The 18,290-nt window shown below is 42.4% G+C and overlaps 1 protein-coding gene across 4 annotated transcripts in view; it reads right to left on the bottom strand.

The window, feature by feature from the left end:
* The window catches only part of LOC137438851 (receptor-type tyrosine-protein phosphatase kappa), a 493,330-nt gene that overhangs the window by 4,284 nt on the left and 470,756 nt on the right, over positions 1-18,290 (bottom strand). For all 4 annotated transcript variants that reach the window (XM_078767331.1, XM_078767333.1, XM_078767332.1 and 1 more), the window contains one exon: positions 5,432-5,592. In XM_078767331.1, the coding sequence (XP_078623457.1) occupies positions 5,432-5,592 (161 nt within the window). The remainder of the gene's footprint in view (positions 1-5,431; positions 5,593-18,290) is intronic.

The following is an 18,290-nucleotide window of genomic DNA, read 5'->3' as shown; positions in this document are numbered from 1 at the left end:
AATCATTTGATGTTTGGACAGGAATCAAATTACAAATGGCTTGATGTTATAAACGTTCAAACACAGAGGTCACTTCTCATCTAACCTGGCCAGGACACCGTATTTCCACAACTCCAGCAATTATCTTCTGTCCTTGGGCTTATTAATCGCACTTATTGTCCCTTCCTTTAAACAGTCTCGTACTAACCACATTTTGCTTTTATGGAACCACTTAATAGCCTGAAGGTCCCCTTTGTGATTAGGTTATTGTGGCCATTCTACACTTAATAAATCAAATTAATTTCCGTTCTGGCACTTTGCAAAGTCCAGTACTTGTTAGGAAAATGGATGGCAATAGGACAGCCATTATGGAGTTTAGAGAGGAGTGCTTTAATGTCAGATTGTCTCTTTATGGCTTTTATATGTGGCCTGGCCACTCGATCTGAAAGGCAGCACTAGGTCACAGGATGTTCCGTAATACTCATGAGTGTTCGCCGGAGTGAGTCCAGAGGAGAATGAAACTATTTCTCTGTCGCCAAAGGTGTGTCCTGGAGCAATCGGCAGGCCCTGTGCTTGTAATTGTCTTCCCAAGTGCTCCATCTCTCAGAAGCTGTCAGTGAGCGTTAACTGTGCGCTCCCTGGGCCCAGGCAACTCCGAACCAGGTGCAACTTAACTGTCCTGCGAGTCTCGATAAAGACCCACTCCGTCCATCTCATCGGATGACTCGGCCTGTTATCCTTCCGAGGTCAGCAAAATGAGTATCAGCTTACCGCAATGAATGAGCCATTTGAGTATCCTGCATTAGAGTGGCGACCCGTACAAGACTTTGCCCAATAGCCTAGAAACAGCCCAATGCATCTGAAGATGCAAAAAGGAGTGGTCATCATCATCAAGCGTGCCTAGGGTTGTGACTCGGTAGCAAAAACTATGTTCGGATCTCGCTCGGCAACAGTCTGAATTCAGAACTCAGTTCGGGTACAGCACAGCACCTATCACCTGTTCCCTAACATAAATTATTACGAGTAAAGAAGAGCGTGGGGCAGAATGCCTATTTGCAGACATTACAATATCTATAGTTTGGCCAATGAGGGATCAGCCATCCTGTCCCCTTCTCATCATTTTGTTGTCCCCCGTAGCAAAATTATAGGGGACAGATAACGTGGACCCCAACCCTTCCCTCCTGCCGAAAGGTTCTAGTTGTGCCCCTGGACGCTGCATTATTATAATCATTTTTCTTTCTATCCCATAGCAGGTTTGAGTAGCATTCCCTGAGATGGATAATTCTTCCAAAACACGTATTAAAGGGATTAATAATTTGAACCAATATTCAGAATACAAGGCAAAAGCTCAGCTCTCCGAGCAAAACCAGCTCCACACATAAAAATGCCTGTTATGAGGAAGGTGTAAATAAGTTAGGCCCCTGTTTTAAACACACCAAGTGACGATATTATTGACATTGCTAGTGTAAATAATGGAATAAAGACAACTTTTCCATTTTGTTACATCACTCTAAAATGCCATCGATGACTGAGGAAACCTGTGATGGGCACTAAAACGTCATCTATGAAGAAGCTGTGTTGTCCAAATTGCCCCCTAACCAAAGAAATAGGGTAAAAAAAAGTTTTACTAATTAAATGTACAGGGCAAGGACAAAGATTAAAAATTGACTCGTCCCTTGTACTTGGAGAGATAATCGAGTTGATTTATAGAAATAATCATGGCTCTGCCCAATACCCCATGCCTCTCCCCCACACCTCCTTCACAAATCTTTCATGTATAGAGAATTTGATTGTCTGTACGAGTTGGAGTACTTACCATGCATGAAAAACTTGGGTGGGATAATTAATCTCTAGGATGTTATATTTGCAGCCACCATTTTCCAAAATGGTGAATATCTCTGCATGTGCACACTTGGTATCTCAGGAAGTACTGCATTTATGAAATACTTTTTGCTTTCAAAACATAGGTTTTTGGGGTCAAGAAGTTCACATATAGCCATACCTATTTGATTTGAGCAGTTATTTAACTATTATTAAGAGTCCATGACATTATGATGACATACTATGCTGACATTATGAGAAGCCGAAACTTGTCATCTGCTTAAATACTGTGCAGACCTAACAGTACACCTATTCCAAATCACTTAAACAGCACTGTTTTTACCATTGGAGCTCTTGATAACTTTAACTTTGAAGGCCGCTCTTAATTGGCATGGCTGGCACACATGACACAGCAATGGTTCTGTTTCAGGATTCTTCTGGTGAAATTCCTGCAGGAAACCAAACGTCAGAGCCACAGAAGGAAGAAGAAGAAAAGGATTCGCAAGCTGACATCTAATCTACCGTGCAAATTTGTGGACTATCATCGTAAGTCTGTAAAATGCACCGGAACTTCTCAAAAACTTAAAAGTTCCAAAGATCTTGGGCTACAATAAGGGACTTTCGAAATGACCTAATCCACCCCAGAATGCTCGGTGTGCATGCACATAACCTCTTAGCAGCCAGCAATGTTTATTCGAGCATGTTTCCATATTCCGTGTGCACAAGATAATGATTGCTACCTAAAATGGTTCACAAACCTTATAAAAGAAGCCAAAAATAGTTGGAAAAGCACCTGAGAGAAAGGCATGTGCCTCTGCACAATGGAAAAGTTGTATAACTTTCACTGCTCGCCCATAGATCTTGAGAGCTTTCCGTACTGCAAAAACTCCCAATGACGTGGGTTGGTGCAAGATCCGAAGGATCGTAGATGGGCGCATTCTACCAAAACCCCCAATGGATCGCTGCCAGTAAACTGACTTTTACTTTGCTGACTTCTTCCTGTGATCATGGCAGGCTTGGTGATTTATTTAAAGAACGGCTGGAATTGGAAAGATGCTGTGCATCATTACTAACTGAGCAATGGCTACCGACTCTTAGACAAAGGACATCTTCGTGATGTGAAAATACACAAACCTCGTGCCAGCTATTATAAATTCACGTGGGAGTGAGATGTACCAGGCAGACTTGTGGTGTCGTGCATAGAAGGTACACTAGAGGGGGGCGTGGCCAAGAGGAGGAGAGTTCCGGGAAAAGGACGGAGCGTGGAGAGGATTAGAACGGGACGTGCGTTCGATGTTTGATTGAATAAAACTGTTGGAGATTACTGAATTCTTCATTCTTGGAGTACTTTACGACACAACAAAATGGTGACAAGGGAGGGTTGAAAGCATCGGCCTCATGGTCTGGGATGAGAAGATTTGAAACCACCTGTAGTAAGAGAGCGAAGATCTTTGCTTGGAGGGTGAACAGAACTACTTGTTTATCTCCTGCATTCCATCACAGCATCACGGTAACCGAAAAACAAGACAAAAAGCATGAACACCTGGCACTCCAAACATGCAAATTTTCAGCGCTTCTCCGAGTTATGGAGTGAAGAGGATCTCACACATACAAAATGTCCGATGGACGGATCTGGAATGCTTCTCATTTAGCATCTGCCTGTCAAGGGCATGAAAGAGACGATACCGAGCAACCACTCCTTCCTGACATCACCGCACCACCAGCTCAAGCCTCTGAGCCGGTCGGCCGGGATGGCAGAGTTCGCAGACCTCCAGTCTGGACACGAGATTATGTGATGATGTCATCTCAAGTTCTTAGAGAGCGAGAAAAGGAAGCTATGATAAACTGTTGAATGTCTATTATTACTTGATGTTGTCAGTTGATGTGAGCAAACTTTGTTAAGTTATGGCTGATGAATGTTGTGGTAAAGTTTCATGGAAATCGTGTGTGGCAAATGCCTATTTTGGGGGTGGGGGGGGGGGGGGGGTGGGGGGGATCAAAGTTCGGCCCGCTTTAATCCCCCCCACCACCCCAATGACTCCCGCATTCATTCTGATGTGCCAATCTCTATCCAAATGGACAAGTTCTGGACATCATCATCATCAACTGACAAAACCAATTTAAATTATTTGCCTACAATGAGCAGGTTCTGCATAGCTTCAAACAAAGCTCCAAGTCATTGCAAGTGGAATAGTTCTGAAAGATGACTGCAAAATTATACTCTTGCTCACTGGCACAACTGAAGAAGTTGATCATCGGCATGTGCCCCATGTGAACACGGCTGTGGAGAACGGTGCCCACCAATGAAGTGGACAGACTTTTACAACAATCGAAGTCTCAGACAACGACCGGATAAATTATTGACTTTGTGTGAATAACACAATTTCAAAACTAAAACAAGATGAAAATGCACAGGATATTATGAGTGACATCATGCTGTTTTTTTTTTTGTATACATAGTCGAGGCTCATGGAAGAGCTAGTACTAGTACACGGAATGGAACAGGACAAAAGGATCAGCAGAGAGAGGGGGGAAATAATTATTAATAGACAAAACTTTAACTCTATTGCAGCACTTTTGACAAAAAAAAAACATTTTGAAATATAATGAACACACAAAATAAATTACAAATAATCTTACACTTGAAATTGTAATTATTGGTAATAATAAATTTGTAATAGTTGAATTGTAAGAGGATCAGTTTTTGCATCTTTTTATATAATGCAGTGATATTGGAGGATTTCCAAGCAGATGGAAGATGACCTAGCACAAATGACAGGCTGAAAAGGGAGAAATTGGATGTGCAAAAGCTGCAGAGCAGGATTTTAGGACACGTGAGCTGTCTGTGTGAGAAATTTCTGAGGTTATTCCGGAGACTCAACAGCTCAGTGGGCTGTCACCACGTATATATATACTCGAAAATATTATAATGTATGTATATATAATTTCTATTTATAATAAATAATATAATTTTTTGTCAAAATTGCTGCAATAGAGTTTAAAATTTTATGTTTTATTATCTATCTGTTAAGAAATTAGAAAAGGCTTTGAAGAGCTTCGAATGAGCGAGGGTACTTCCCCAAAGCTAAGTGTCTGTTTGTCTCATCTAACAGTCCTGTGTTGTATTTCATGTATTCGTCTGTATATCCATGTGTGTGAGATATGTGTGTGTGTCCTTGTGGCCGCTCAGTCTGAGCCTTAGATCCTATAAAGAGAAAAAAAAAATAGTTAATAACTGCTCCACTCAAATAGATAGGGCTACATGTGAGCTTCTTGACCCCAAAAACCTATATTTTGACACAAAGATATACTTTTCAAATGCAAAAGTTCCTGTGATTTCAAGTGTGTGCACACAGAGACATATTCGCCATTTTGGAAAATGGTAGCTGCAAGTATAACACCGAAGAATTGAAATGTCTACCCGAGTTTTCTTGTATGGATTAGGTCCTGTAACATACAGACAAGACAATTCCCGATACATCACAATGTTTGTGGGGTGTAGGGTGGAGCCAGGAGTAACAGTGATACACATTGCATGTGCCTCATCTTTATCATATTCTGGTCCGCACGTGTTCACGTCGAGGGTACACACTTCAAAACGCATCGGCCGGCTGAGGACGAGCAAACCTACAGGCAGTGGATGAGGACACGTCCATCGCCGCTGTACTCTTCCTGCCACTTGTCTACGGCCGCCGCGAGCTGCAGGAATGACAAATCAGATGGAGGCACTTCCTTCCGTTGTGCCCAGCCACCGTACTGGAAGTGCTGCACTGTGCGGTACCCATCCTGGGGCTGTGGAACACGACGAACAGGAAATAAAGTGAGGCACAGACAAGAAAAACAATCTCGTCCTTGTGATCCCGATGGAAAAAACACAAACCACGGCAAGAAAGTCTCTCCGATTAGCAACCGGTTTGGCATCGTTTTACGTTTAAACATCCTTTAAGATCAAGCAATGCGAAACAAACATTTTAATGGAATCTTTAGTTGGATGTTGATAGAAAAACTCAAACATGTACCATTTGCAGGGCAAGGTTAGACATGTGGGAGACATCTTGAAGATGATATGGATATTGTCATAATAGTGGCTTGTCCCCAAACAGGTTGGCAGGATGGCCTAGAGATATGCACACTCACCTCTAAGACCATCTAGCCTGGGTTTGATTCCTGACCTGGCTATAAACTGTCAGTCCGGCATTTCAGAAGCAGGGTGATTCATCAATGGGTGTGCCATCCAACGGATGGATGCCAAACTGGGCGTCCCATCTGCTGGCATTAGTCGGTGGATGTTAAAGATCCCATGGTGTCCTCTGCAAAGGGTAGGTGAGCTATCACCAGTCAAACAACTACCCATAACTAGTCAAACGTCAGGCCTGGACAGCCGGTTCATGAAGTCTCGGGTCATACCTTCCCTGGCTGACCCCACAAGGTGGGATAATAGTGGCTCTTAAAAAGGAAGAAGAAGAAGAAGAAGAAGTAATGGCTTGTCCACAACTTTTTGTTTTGGTCTTCAATTTATTTTCATGGTCGATGCAAGAGCAACAGAGCTGTTCACTTTGAAGAGGGGCTCATGCCCGAAACAGCGCTTCACCTTTTGCCACGGCGGTTAGCAAACATTGGAGACAGGATTGTTTTCTCATAGATGCAACTGTTCGGAGCATTTTTTGGCAGAAGTTTGGAACCTGACTTTTTAACATAATTTGAACAATGAACATGCTGAATCACAAAATCATGCTCCCAAGCTGAATTTTGAGTTTTTCTGACAATTAAGAATTTTTTTTATAATTTAGTTTTACTGAAGAAATATACAAATCACTGCACTATAGTACTGCAGCATGGTATTAAAATAATTGATTAAATAAAGAACATGCCTTTGTCACTGTCAGTTAAAATGCATTTTTCAGTATACATGATCAGTGCCAGTTAAAACATGGATTGTGGTATATATAGAGTCATGGTTACAGCAGTTAAAGTTACATGCTAATTCTGGTTACTGACAGATAAAAGGTGGTGATGCATAAAATAGACTGGTCATTAGTTAATGAGCAATAAATTCGATCATTTGAAGTGTCTACGTAACCTGTATGGATGACCCGGAAGCGGAAGCATGATTTGTTGCCTTCGTGGTGTTATTATTTAGTTTAGGAAATAGTTCATTTATATTGTGGGATTGCCAGATAAGGGAACCTTTGTTTCATGTTTTCAAAATGCAAGGAAGTCATAATGTTTGATTAATAATGTTTGGGTAATGTTTGAGGAATACCGTTGAGATGTCGTGATGGTTCCGTGGCGCTTGCCGATTGGTTAAAAAGGGAGCGTGGGAAAACGAGGCAAACGAGGGGACGGAGGAGAGCCCAGTGGGTGCGGTGCTGCTTGGGTGATTTTGCAAAGCGATAATAATACGGTTTCCAGTCACATTTGATGTGCAAGTTTTGCCAGTATATTATAACTCGTTTGGACTGTGTGTCGGGTGGAATACTTACATCTCCAGAGGAGTGTGAGAACGTCGTTGAGCTCTGACTATACTGACAAGGCCTGCATGGTGGATTCTTCGTGCAACTTGATGCAGGGCAGGAATTCAAGGCCTACCGTGCCGTGGTTAAAAGGTGCGTGGAGTGATTAACGAACTGTATATAAAGAGCGACAAGCGGAGGTGTCCCGAAGCATCATTGGACAGTCCAAGAGGAGACCCATGAACGTCAAAGGGTTACTGTAAGCGGATGTGGATTCGGACCGACCGACTATAACAGTGAATATTGCCCATACATTTGCTACTGTACCTTTTGTTTCAATACAGTCATTGTTTAATTACTGCAGGTGCTGTCGTGATCATTGTAGCAATTTTTCAGATTTTGAGCTTATTTCATGTTTTCAAATAAAACATAACAAATAGAGGCTTCACAAATTACTCCAAAGCAATAAAACTAAAAAATGCAGATAAAATATGAATAAGTTAAATTAAGAGAGAAAATCAGATGATCCTCAGTTGCATAAGTATTCAAACCCTTTGGCTCAATAACCCTAAATCACTTCAGTGGCAAATTATTTGCTTGAAAGGTTACAGAATAAGTGTAAAAGGTTTCACCTGTATGTAAGCAGTAGTTTAACTTAAAAATGAAGCTCCCCCACCGATCGAAGGAGTTTCAAGGTGCACCTCACTTGGTCAACAAACAAGGAAAACATGGGGACCAAGTAGCTTTCCAAAGAAGTCAGACATAAAGTGGTGGAGAACACCGTTCAGGAGAGGGTTATATAAGAAGATTTCAACGTCACTCATTTTCCCTTTGAGTATTATGAAATGCATCATTAAGAAGTGGAAGACGTATCATACCACATGGACTCTACCCAGATCAGGTCGCCCATCCAAATCCAGCCGCTGGATTGAATAATTTAGAATAGAGTATAAAAAAGCCGATTTCAATCGAATATAAACATTATTCCTGTAGAGTGAATAATTTAACAATACACAGATAATCTGCATGTAATTCCACCAGAATGTGAAATTTACATCTGTGGATTTACTTTTGGCAAAATCACTGAGCATCTTCCGAAATTGTCCCTGCTTCAGGAGTGGTATCAAGTCTATAACTGTTTCAGGATTTCCATCAGCAGCCATCGCTGATAGCTCTTCATGACATTCTACGTCACATTTGGTGCAAAAGGAGATACAGTTTGGCATCAGAATGCACCATAATGCTTGCACAGTGAGTTAGTGAGCCCTCATAACAAACCTCATAACTTTGTTGTCGGCCTTCCCAGCAGAATTAGCTCCACTGTACCCTGGCCAAGCAATCCACTCTCCACCCACACTTCAGCTAAGCCAGATACATCCATGTGATCTCCTCCAGCCTTCAAATAGTTCATCACAAAGTGGAGACCACTGAGGCGTGGAATCAATTTATTCTGGTATTCTGCAATAGACCACTTCAATTCCATCACTTTTCAGTAGAGTGCTTGGTCTACTGTAAATCTGTGATGACTGGATGCTCCTGTCCATAATCTGAGGATATTGCCATGCATCTCCTTACAACTGTGTTCAATGTGTCCAGCTCATGCAACATGTCCAGTCCAGACTGATTGATTGAAAACTGTGCAACCATTTATTCGGAGACTCTTGACGACAAAGGAAGAAAGCTCAGGCAGTTGCTCAGGTTTGTTTAACACACTCAGTGTTCTCTGCAGGTGACTTGAACCAGACTTGGTCAAGAGGAGCTGGGAATACTGGTTCACTTTTGTCAGGCTTGATATTGGCAGGATACAGTTCCTCCATGATGTAAGGAACAGTTAAGGTAGTCTCGAGGATGGTTCAAGTGTTTTAAGTGTAGCATCTGGTTGTCGTTGTCGTCATGCCCACCATAGATCATTCTCAATAACATATACAGACTGTTTGGAATACACGACATAGCTTCTCCTACACTTAGCGAAACCTGTGTGTCCTGGAGTTGCCATCATGTCACCGCAAATATTCAAAGCTAAACCCCCAAGGGACAAAAATAGGGTCTTCTTCAGGTACATACTGAGGCATCGTCAGTGTTTCATCAGTCTCCTGAGTTTCTTATGTTATTCACAAGACTGTAGTAGTGTAGTATCCTCACACTTCGGAGGAACCAGTAAGGTTTTTCTCTCTAACTGGCATCTATCAATAGGCTGAAAGAAGGTGAAAGTGTTACCGAGGTGTGACTGTAATTTTTCCTTGAATGTGACTGTGACTGTAATTTCTCCTTCTAGTGCTGTACCCAAACTCGAACAAGGCCAGTTGCGCTTCTGAGCCGAGTCTGAGTCATGCCCGTTTGGCTGTAAATTCGGAGAAAAAACTCGGATCTTTTCCTGTCCCATGAAATTAAGTACTTGCAGTATTTTGCCAGTTGTTTGTCTTTTTGAGTTTCAAAGGAAAATGTTACCATATTTGACCACTACAACTGTTACTGTCTAACTGCTTTACACATGGTAGCAGGGTGGCGAAGCAAAATTATTGTGCAATTTCTGACAAAAGCATGAAACTTGGCACAAACCTTCCTTGGGATCCAACTAACAATCCTAGAAGGGGTGACCAAAAATCCGAACATGTTAATGACGTCATTTAGGCCACGCCCCTTTTTATATAATGTAACTATGTCATCATAATATGTTCATATAAACATGTCAAGTTTGGTATCAAATTAAAGCTCATGACATGTACATTACCATAAAGATTCTTAAAATGTATTATTTTTCTTCAGAGGGTATCTATTAGTCACTAAAGGTCACTTAAGGTCATGTGGAAGGGTATGTCAATCTAAACATACTACGTTTGGTATCAAATTTCAGCTAATGGCATGCACAATGTGATTATAAGAACAAAAATATTGTGTCAACTGCAAGGAGAAGCGAGGACATAATATCATTGTTTGAGTGCAGGAAGGTCGTATCTGCAATAGCTGTTTCGTGTTATATATTTGAAACATGTGTATAAGAAAGAATCCATAAACCATTAGCAAGTGTTGAAATTTGCACAAGACAATGACCCATGACATGGTTCAAGTACCGCTGACCAAAAACATAGAAAAAGTAAAGTGACAAAAGGCAGCTAGCTATTTAGTTATGACGTTCTTGCATGCACATGACGATATCGTATAGTCATTTCAGTAGGTACGTTACAAACTTTTTTTCTATGACATTCCTTATCTGGAAACGTACATACTTATAATGGCATTTGAACAATGCCTGACAGTCACTAGAATCTACCTTAACCTTAGAACCTTAGATGGACCTACAAGTTCCACGACATGGATAACAAAGACCCGTGCAAGAAGGTCCTGCTAAGTGACACTTGCAGTTCGCTGAGCATAATGGCAGCTTTTTGCAGCCACACTTTAGCAGTTCTCTACAGGCCTTGGATGCTTCAGGCAGTAGGGTCCAGACTGGCTCTAGGTGCTGTCAGTTATAGTCCAACCAAAGACCCCTCTGGTGCTGGAGCATTCTGTTGTGGCTGTAGACTGGTGGTCCAAAGGCCAAAGAGGCCTTTCTGTAGAATGGGAGGGCAGACCAAGCCCTCTTCCTCAGAGCGCCTGCAGACAGCACTTGCCAGTTGACTTTCTATGTCAATCACCCTATCATAGCTAACACTAATACCTTGTCTGCATGAGGTATTCACCATTTTCTTCCTTCTGCTAAGTGTATGGGTGCTCAGTCCTACATAGAGTGGCAGAGGGGGCTCTCGATCCTTGGAATGTCGGGTGTTGCTGGAGGCTGAAGTCTTGCGTTTAGTATTGAAGAAAATTAGCTGAGACACAGTTAGGCAAACCTGGGACTCACGGCATCCTGTTGTTTCATATTAACCCCGTAAAGAAGCATAGAAACCAGGCACTTCAGGCTAGTGGGTATAGAGTTCTCCTGGCAATCAGCTGGAAAACTACCTGTGAAGTTGAAAGAGTTCCATTCGGCACATTCTCTTCTAATCAGCTTTGCCACTTTAGCCATTGACAAAACCTCTGCTTCAAAATCACAGAATTTTATAGCTTCCTTTAGAAGATTTTTCATACCTTCATTGAAGACAAGCAGTACATTTTTGCAATCAAACTGTTCTTGACATTCACCAGAGAAGTGATCCAAAAGGCGAACCTTCATTCTTGTTTTGTGGATGTCCTTTTCAACACCTGGATGCTTTAGACGATTTCCATAGAGCGCATGCAGGTCAGAGAGTTTAAGGATGAAGCTGCCATCCTCTACACAACTTTCAATGTCGGATACCAGTTCTGCAAATGCTTGGCCTTCAAGTACTTTGTTCATTGCAGGCACTCTCTGTACTAGCTAATTGGACGCGTCTGTAGCGGTTTCTGTAAGCTGTCAGACACTCGAAATAATACCTGGCTTCAATTGCCACTACATCACCTTCAGAAATCCTAGACAGAAGTGTTGTATCATTGAGTTCCCTTGCCATCGTCCTTAAATTTTGGTCCATGTTCATAGCAGCACATTCATGCAGTTGCCTGTTATTTGGCACCCCGCTCTGCTCACCAAACTCTCCTCCTTTGGTATCCATGGAAATCTCCATGCATGGCTGGCGGACTTCCTCTCTAGTCGTAGTCAACGTGTGGCCCTGAATGGGTTTCTCTCATCTCCTCTTCCTGTTCAGGCTGGAGTTCCCCAAGGCAGTGTTCTGGGCCATGTGCTTTTTCTGGTCTTCATCAATGATCTCTCTGACTCTCTTGAAAATCCTCTCTATCTCTTTGCTGATGACTCTCCTCTCTGTCGCTCCATTCCTCATCCCTCAGATTGGCAGTCTGCAGCCTCCTCACTCTCTGCAGACCTGGACAAAATCACAGACTGGGCAAACAAGTGGAACATGTCTTTCAATCCTGACAAATCTCACACTCTTACAATGTCTCTCCGAAAAGATCGACTGGACAACCCTCCCATCCACTTTCTGAATAATCCTCTCCAAGAAGTAATGTCACTCAAGCTTTTGGGTCTCACTATCTGCCATGATCTTTCCTGGGAAAACCACATTTCAAATCTGGCCTCCAAAGCCAGTCGCCGACTGGGCATCCTCCGTCGTGCGAAGTCCTTCCTTGGCACACCTGAGCTCCTCACCACATACAAGGCTTTCATCCGCAGCTCAATGGAATACTGCTCTCCCCTCTGGGCTGGTGCTCCTGCCTCACACCTAGCTCGTCTTCACGCTGTTGAAACCAAAGCGTTCAGAATCATTGGAATCTCCCGCGATGAAGCTAACTCCAAGGGCCTTTCACTCTCTCACCGCAGGCAGGTTGGTGGTCTTTCCGTCTTCTACCGACTCCTCTCTGGCCTTGCCCCCCCCAGCTCTCTCTGGGCTCTGTCCCCCAAATATTCCTACAGGTCGCACAAGATCTGCCTGCAATCCTCTTATGGTTAAACTGCCAAAATCAAGACTCTCTGCTCACCTTCACTCCTTCATTCCTCTTTTCTCCCGCCTCTGGAACAAACTCCCTCACTCTCTTCAATCCCACTGCACCCTCCAGGTCTTCAAAACAGCTGTTCACCACCATCTCTTATCTTCCCCCATCCAAAACATTGATCTTTTCCAACCCCGCTAATTTCACCCCAAATCCACTTTTTTTAAATACCAACTACTGTCCTGGAAGTCCTTGGTGTCCTTGTGTTTTATACTTCTCCCACCCCCTCCCCCTTCCCACGCCTCCTCCCCCCAAGCCCTCTCCCTCCCACACATCTCCCTGCTCTCAAATGTTGTGTTTGTGTGCTTCCCCTTCTCTCCCCATCTTGTCTTCCGCTCCCTCTTTTTATATATTTTGTTTGTCTGTTTGATTTTTTTGTGAAATAAATGTTAGCTCTTTCACGAGCCTCGATTCAGTATACAAAAAAAAAAAAAAAAAACCTGAGCAAAAAATGCACGAGCCTTGACTGGTATTCCCAGTTGATTTGCACTTCGATTTCCTTTCTCCTTGGTCTTCCCTCTTGTTGACCAATATCTTCCCGACGCCTTTTTTCCAAACTGTCTTTTGCTCTTTGCAACTTGGAAAGAGTAAACTTGAGATGGCACACCTTATGCCATCTGGCATGATTTTGAAAGAATTGTTCAGCTGTTCCTTCTCCCTTGAAATCAATCACCACAGGCAGGGCTTGAATTTCTCTGAAGTCTTCAACAAACTTTTAAAAAGTTGAGTAGACTTGTAGTCCATTACTTTGAAGGCTGTCTGCAGGGCATTTCAAAGGGCCTGTACCTTCTTGGCAGATCACACAGGATTCCCAGTCCATTTTGTACTAGGTAGAAAAGAGTGTATTAATTATTTCAAATGTGATATGACCTGGTTTACTCGGGCTAAAGGTGGCAAGTTCGAAAATGTAGTTAATAAATATAATATATGTTGTTAATGTTCTTCACAAACAAACAAACAAACAAAAACAAACAAAACAAAAACCCCCCTAAAATGCATTTGGTAGCCTGCCTGAGTTTTGTTTTTTAGGGCCTAGCTTTTAGGCCTAGCATTCATCTTGCAAACCAGACAGAAAATCTCTCATTTTAACAGATTACGCTCAACATTATTTACTACATGCAATATCACCTGAATCACCAAAATACCAAGTCAGCATTGTCAAAACTATCTTCACAGTCATTGAAATCCATCTCAGATTTGTTCGCATATACGTACCCGTGATCCACTCTTGGTACTGACATTTTCGCTCGATTTGCGTTTAATTTAGCAACTTAACGCGTTTCCGCGGCAAACGCAAAAATGCACTCATGTTTAATTAAAGAAAAAATGGACGATATGGCAAAATATGTTAAAAAGGGGGCGTGGCCTATGACGTCATTAAGCTGGTCGGATTTTTTGGCACCCCTTCTTAAATTGTTCTGCACACCCCAAAGAGGGTTTTTGTGCCACGTTTGGTGCTTTTGTCACAAAGTGCACGATCTTAATGAAAATTGGACCGAAGCAACTCTGCTATGGGTCTCATGGCACGGTTAGGTATGGACAGCGTTTAGATCTGATTGGTCTATGTGAGTCATGCTTTATTAGAATAATAATTAAAAACAAAAACAATACCTGCAAAATAACAATATTGTTAGTCTAATCTACCCTTTTATGTTGTGGAGTCGACAGTAATCTCTTTTCATAATGAACTTCTTCATTGTAACAGTTGACTTCGTGAAGAGGACAAGTTTCATCAAAAGACATGTTGGACTTCACAACAATGGGCCAGATACTGAAATCCCCTCCTCATTAGAGAGTTTTGCAAACCATCATATTCGATTAATATGGGTACTAAGACTTTGAAATATGTTTGTTTGCCATTTGGCAGAGGGTGCTACTTTGCGTTAAAGGACTGGTTTGTACCCACACCCGAAGTGCCACAAGTGTGAAATGAGCGATTTCTAAAAGTGAACTTACATGACTGTTAACATCTATCTATGTATAGTGTAAGGTATCAAAACACAGGTATATATTTTGATTTATCCTATTTAAAAAGCATCTAATTTAAACATCTATTTTAGAATAATTTCTATTTCATCTATTTTAAAATTTAAATTTAGGTATTTGTTCAAAAACATCCAATTGTATATTTGTTATATTTGGATTTCAATATGGACAATAAATTCACTCAACATATTCCAAATTTAGCTTAAATTCTCTTGATATGTAACACAAAGCCGGGAGAGAACACATCCAGGTCATTATCTAAAACGGCATCCACCGAAGTTTGTCTTTCAGAAAGAATATCCACCAGATCTTGTGTAAAATGAGAACACCATGATATGGATAATAATGGCCCAATGTAATCTTTCAAAAGAATGGCCCGAGTCCCAGCTCTAGTCTATGTCCTTCTCCTTTAGTAGGACCGTGGAATCATAGTAGACTAGTGGGCCCGTTGTTCCGTTGTACCATATTTTAATTGGCCTTCACCACCTTAGGGCATACCTGCTCGCCAGACTAGCAGGTGAGGAGGGTGGGGGGTGGGGGGGGGGGGGGGATCTGCCGAGGGACTTTTTGGTCTTCCGAGTCTTTTGGGTGCTTGGGGACTTTTAGGTCTTCAGGGACTTTTGAGTCATCTGGGTCTTTTGGGTCCTCGAGGACTTTTGGGTCTTCTTGGCCTTTTGGGTCCTCAGGGACTTTTGAATCTTCGGGGTCTTTTGGGTCTTCAGGGTATTTTGGGTGTTTGAGGACTTTTGGGTCTTTGGAGTCTTTTGTGTCCTCAGGGACTTTTGAGTCCTCAGGGTATTTTTGTTTTTTTGGGGTCCTCTGGGTCTTTTGTATCCTAGGGTACTTTTGGGTCTTCTGGGCCTTTTGGATCCTCGGGGTCATTGGGGTATTTTGGGTTCTCAGGGACTTCTGGGTCTTTTGAGTCTTTTGGGTCCTCGGGGACTTTTAGGTATTCTGGGTCTTTTTTGATCTTCTGGGTCTTTTGAGTCATCAGGGACTTTTGGATCTTTTTGGGTCCTCAAGGTCATTTAGGTCTTCGGGGTCTTTTTGGTCCTCAGGGACTTTTGGCTACTCTGTCTGTAGGGGTCTTTCGGGTATTAAGGATCTTGGGGGTCTTAAAGGGTTTTCAAAGGTCGAAGGGGTTTCAGCAGTCTAAAGAGTTAAAACGTACATTTCAATAGTACGTTATAAATTAATAGACACACGTAATTAATAGACAAAAAAGTATGTCTCACACACAATATTATCATACCTTTCCCACACATCATTAAGATGAAGGACCTGCCCTTTGTCAGCAGCACAATGTAGCGCTTTGCACACTTACGTCATGAGAAGGTCGGTGTTGGTCGAGTCCTGCCGTGTTTTGGTGGTTGATCCTAGACATATTAAATTATATTTTGCTTCAGCTGATAATAAGTCAATCAGTTCAGCCAAACGAAGACCATCTTTGTAGCTAAGGTGTGCATATTGTATGATCTGATCAGTCACACATGTGTGCCTTTGGGTTTACTGATTGACAAAAACTACACAATTTCCAGTAAACTGGCTCCACACCTTTTCAAAAAGTATGGTTGACTCTACTCGACACACGACTAACACCACTGCTGCATGACTAACTTTCTCACAAATGTCTCCTGGTCTTCCTCCACTCCAATTGGTTAATCTCATCATATATTTGTGAAAGTCAACATCTCTCTGGCTATTCTCAGAGAGCTGCCTCAATGTCGGCGAGTCTGACATTTCACTCAAGCAGATTGGCAGAGACTACAAGCAGCCATCTCTCTTCAGGACCATTCTCCCATATCTACTGCCCCTGATGTTAACTCAGCCTGGGATTTCTTCCACAGAAACCTGTTCTCTCTCATGCACAGATTCATCCCATCTCATCTTCAGTTATCCTAACCCTTCTTCCCACCCATGGTAGACTGAATCCTTTTGTAAGGCAGGTGTTTTGAAACTGGCATTTTCTTCTTGGAAGGCAAATTCTACCAAAGGCAATCTCAGATCATTCCACAAAGCCTGCACCAAGTATGTGACCACTCTCAGGAGACACAGAAAACAACATCTGTCCAACCTCAAGAATGAAGTTTCAAATTTGTCTCTCCCCTCTAAAACCTGTAGCGCCTTGTTAAGGCCATCTCCGGAATATGCTCCATTTCCATCCTTCCCCTCACTTGGACGTCACTCGTGGCACCGCAGTCGGCGCCACTCGTGAGAAGGCAGAATGCCTCAATTCTGTGTTCGCTTCCAAATCTTGCGTCCCCAATTTCTTGCTTCATGTACCCACCCGACCCACTTGCACCCTACTGCTTCTGGACTATGTCTTTTGCATCTGGGAAGATGGAGAAGTTTTTGGCAACCCTCGACTCTGATTGTGCAACTGCACCGAACGGCATCAGCTCACATGTCCTAAAAACCTGCTTGGATGCTCTTGCACATCCTCTTTCTGCTCTTTTTGCCCTAGGTCATCTTCCAGCTGCTTGGAAGTCAGCCCAAATGAACACATTACATAAACTAGAATGGCACTCCACTCCGCTGAGTGCATACTACACCAGGCTCAACATTTAAAGTTTTGGATCCCCTTGATAGGCCAGATTTGAATCTGGACCTGAACCAAAATCTAATCAGTTTGTTCTTCTCACCTAACCAACTCATGGACCAAGTTTTGTCGTTAATAGTCCACAACGTTTTGAGACATCATGCAATATCATGTTTTTAGCCTGATCAATGGTAAAGAATCACTTCAAAATTATAGTATCCGGATTCGGATCCTAATCCTGAGCAAAATCAAATGAATTCGTCCTTATCATACACCCAAACTGTCCACAAAGTTTCATCTGAATCAGTCCACATCTGAAGTTTGGAAATATCATGCTGGATATCATTTTTGGATCTATCTCTCATTGGTTAAGAATCTCTTCAAAAATTATAGTATCCAGATCTTCACCAAAACCGAATAAATTTGTCCTTGCCACACACTCAACCTGTCCACCAGGTTTTGTCCAAATCTGTCCATAACGTTTTGAGATATCTTGTTCAAAAACAGACAAACAAGCAAGAAGATGAGTGCAGAGTTGCGAAATCCAAATAAACAACATGCTTCCATTCCAGGTTTTGATTGGCGAATCAATTCAGTGACCCAATATGCAAATTATATTCCACCTTGTAGAGTACCCAGCCTCCAGGTGGGTGGAGATTGCACATTGGTTGCTGAAAAGGTATGGTCTGTATATTGAAATGAGGACTCTAAAGGGTGTAAGTGGTCCACAAGGGCTCTATAACGGGAAAGGGTTCTAAATGTCGAAGAGGTCCAAAGGAGTCTAAAGTTCTAAAGGGTCTAAGGAGACTAAAGTGTCTAAAGATAGTCTCATGGGTCTCGAGAAGAAACCCTCAATGTCAGACATGAGATCAGGGCCATCTCTCTGGACATGTCTCGAGCGATACATTATGGCATCCCGCATTGATCTCCAAACTGTCTGCCTATGGCATTCAAGGCTGATTCCACTCTTGGGTTAGTTACTTCCTCTACTCTCGTAACCAATGTGTGGCCCTCAACGGAATCCTCGTATCTCTCCCCGTCAAGGCTGGAGT

Source organism: Myxine glutinosa, chromosome 13 (genome assembly GCF_964187855.1).
Source record: "Myxine glutinosa chromosome 13, kmMyxGlut1.1, whole genome shotgun sequence".
NCBI classification, from domain to species: Eukaryota; Metazoa; Chordata; class Myxini; order Myxiniformes; family Myxinidae; genus Myxine; species Myxine glutinosa.
Note: the sequence above shows the minus strand (reverse complement) of the source record. Positions and strands in the feature narration are given on the sequence as shown.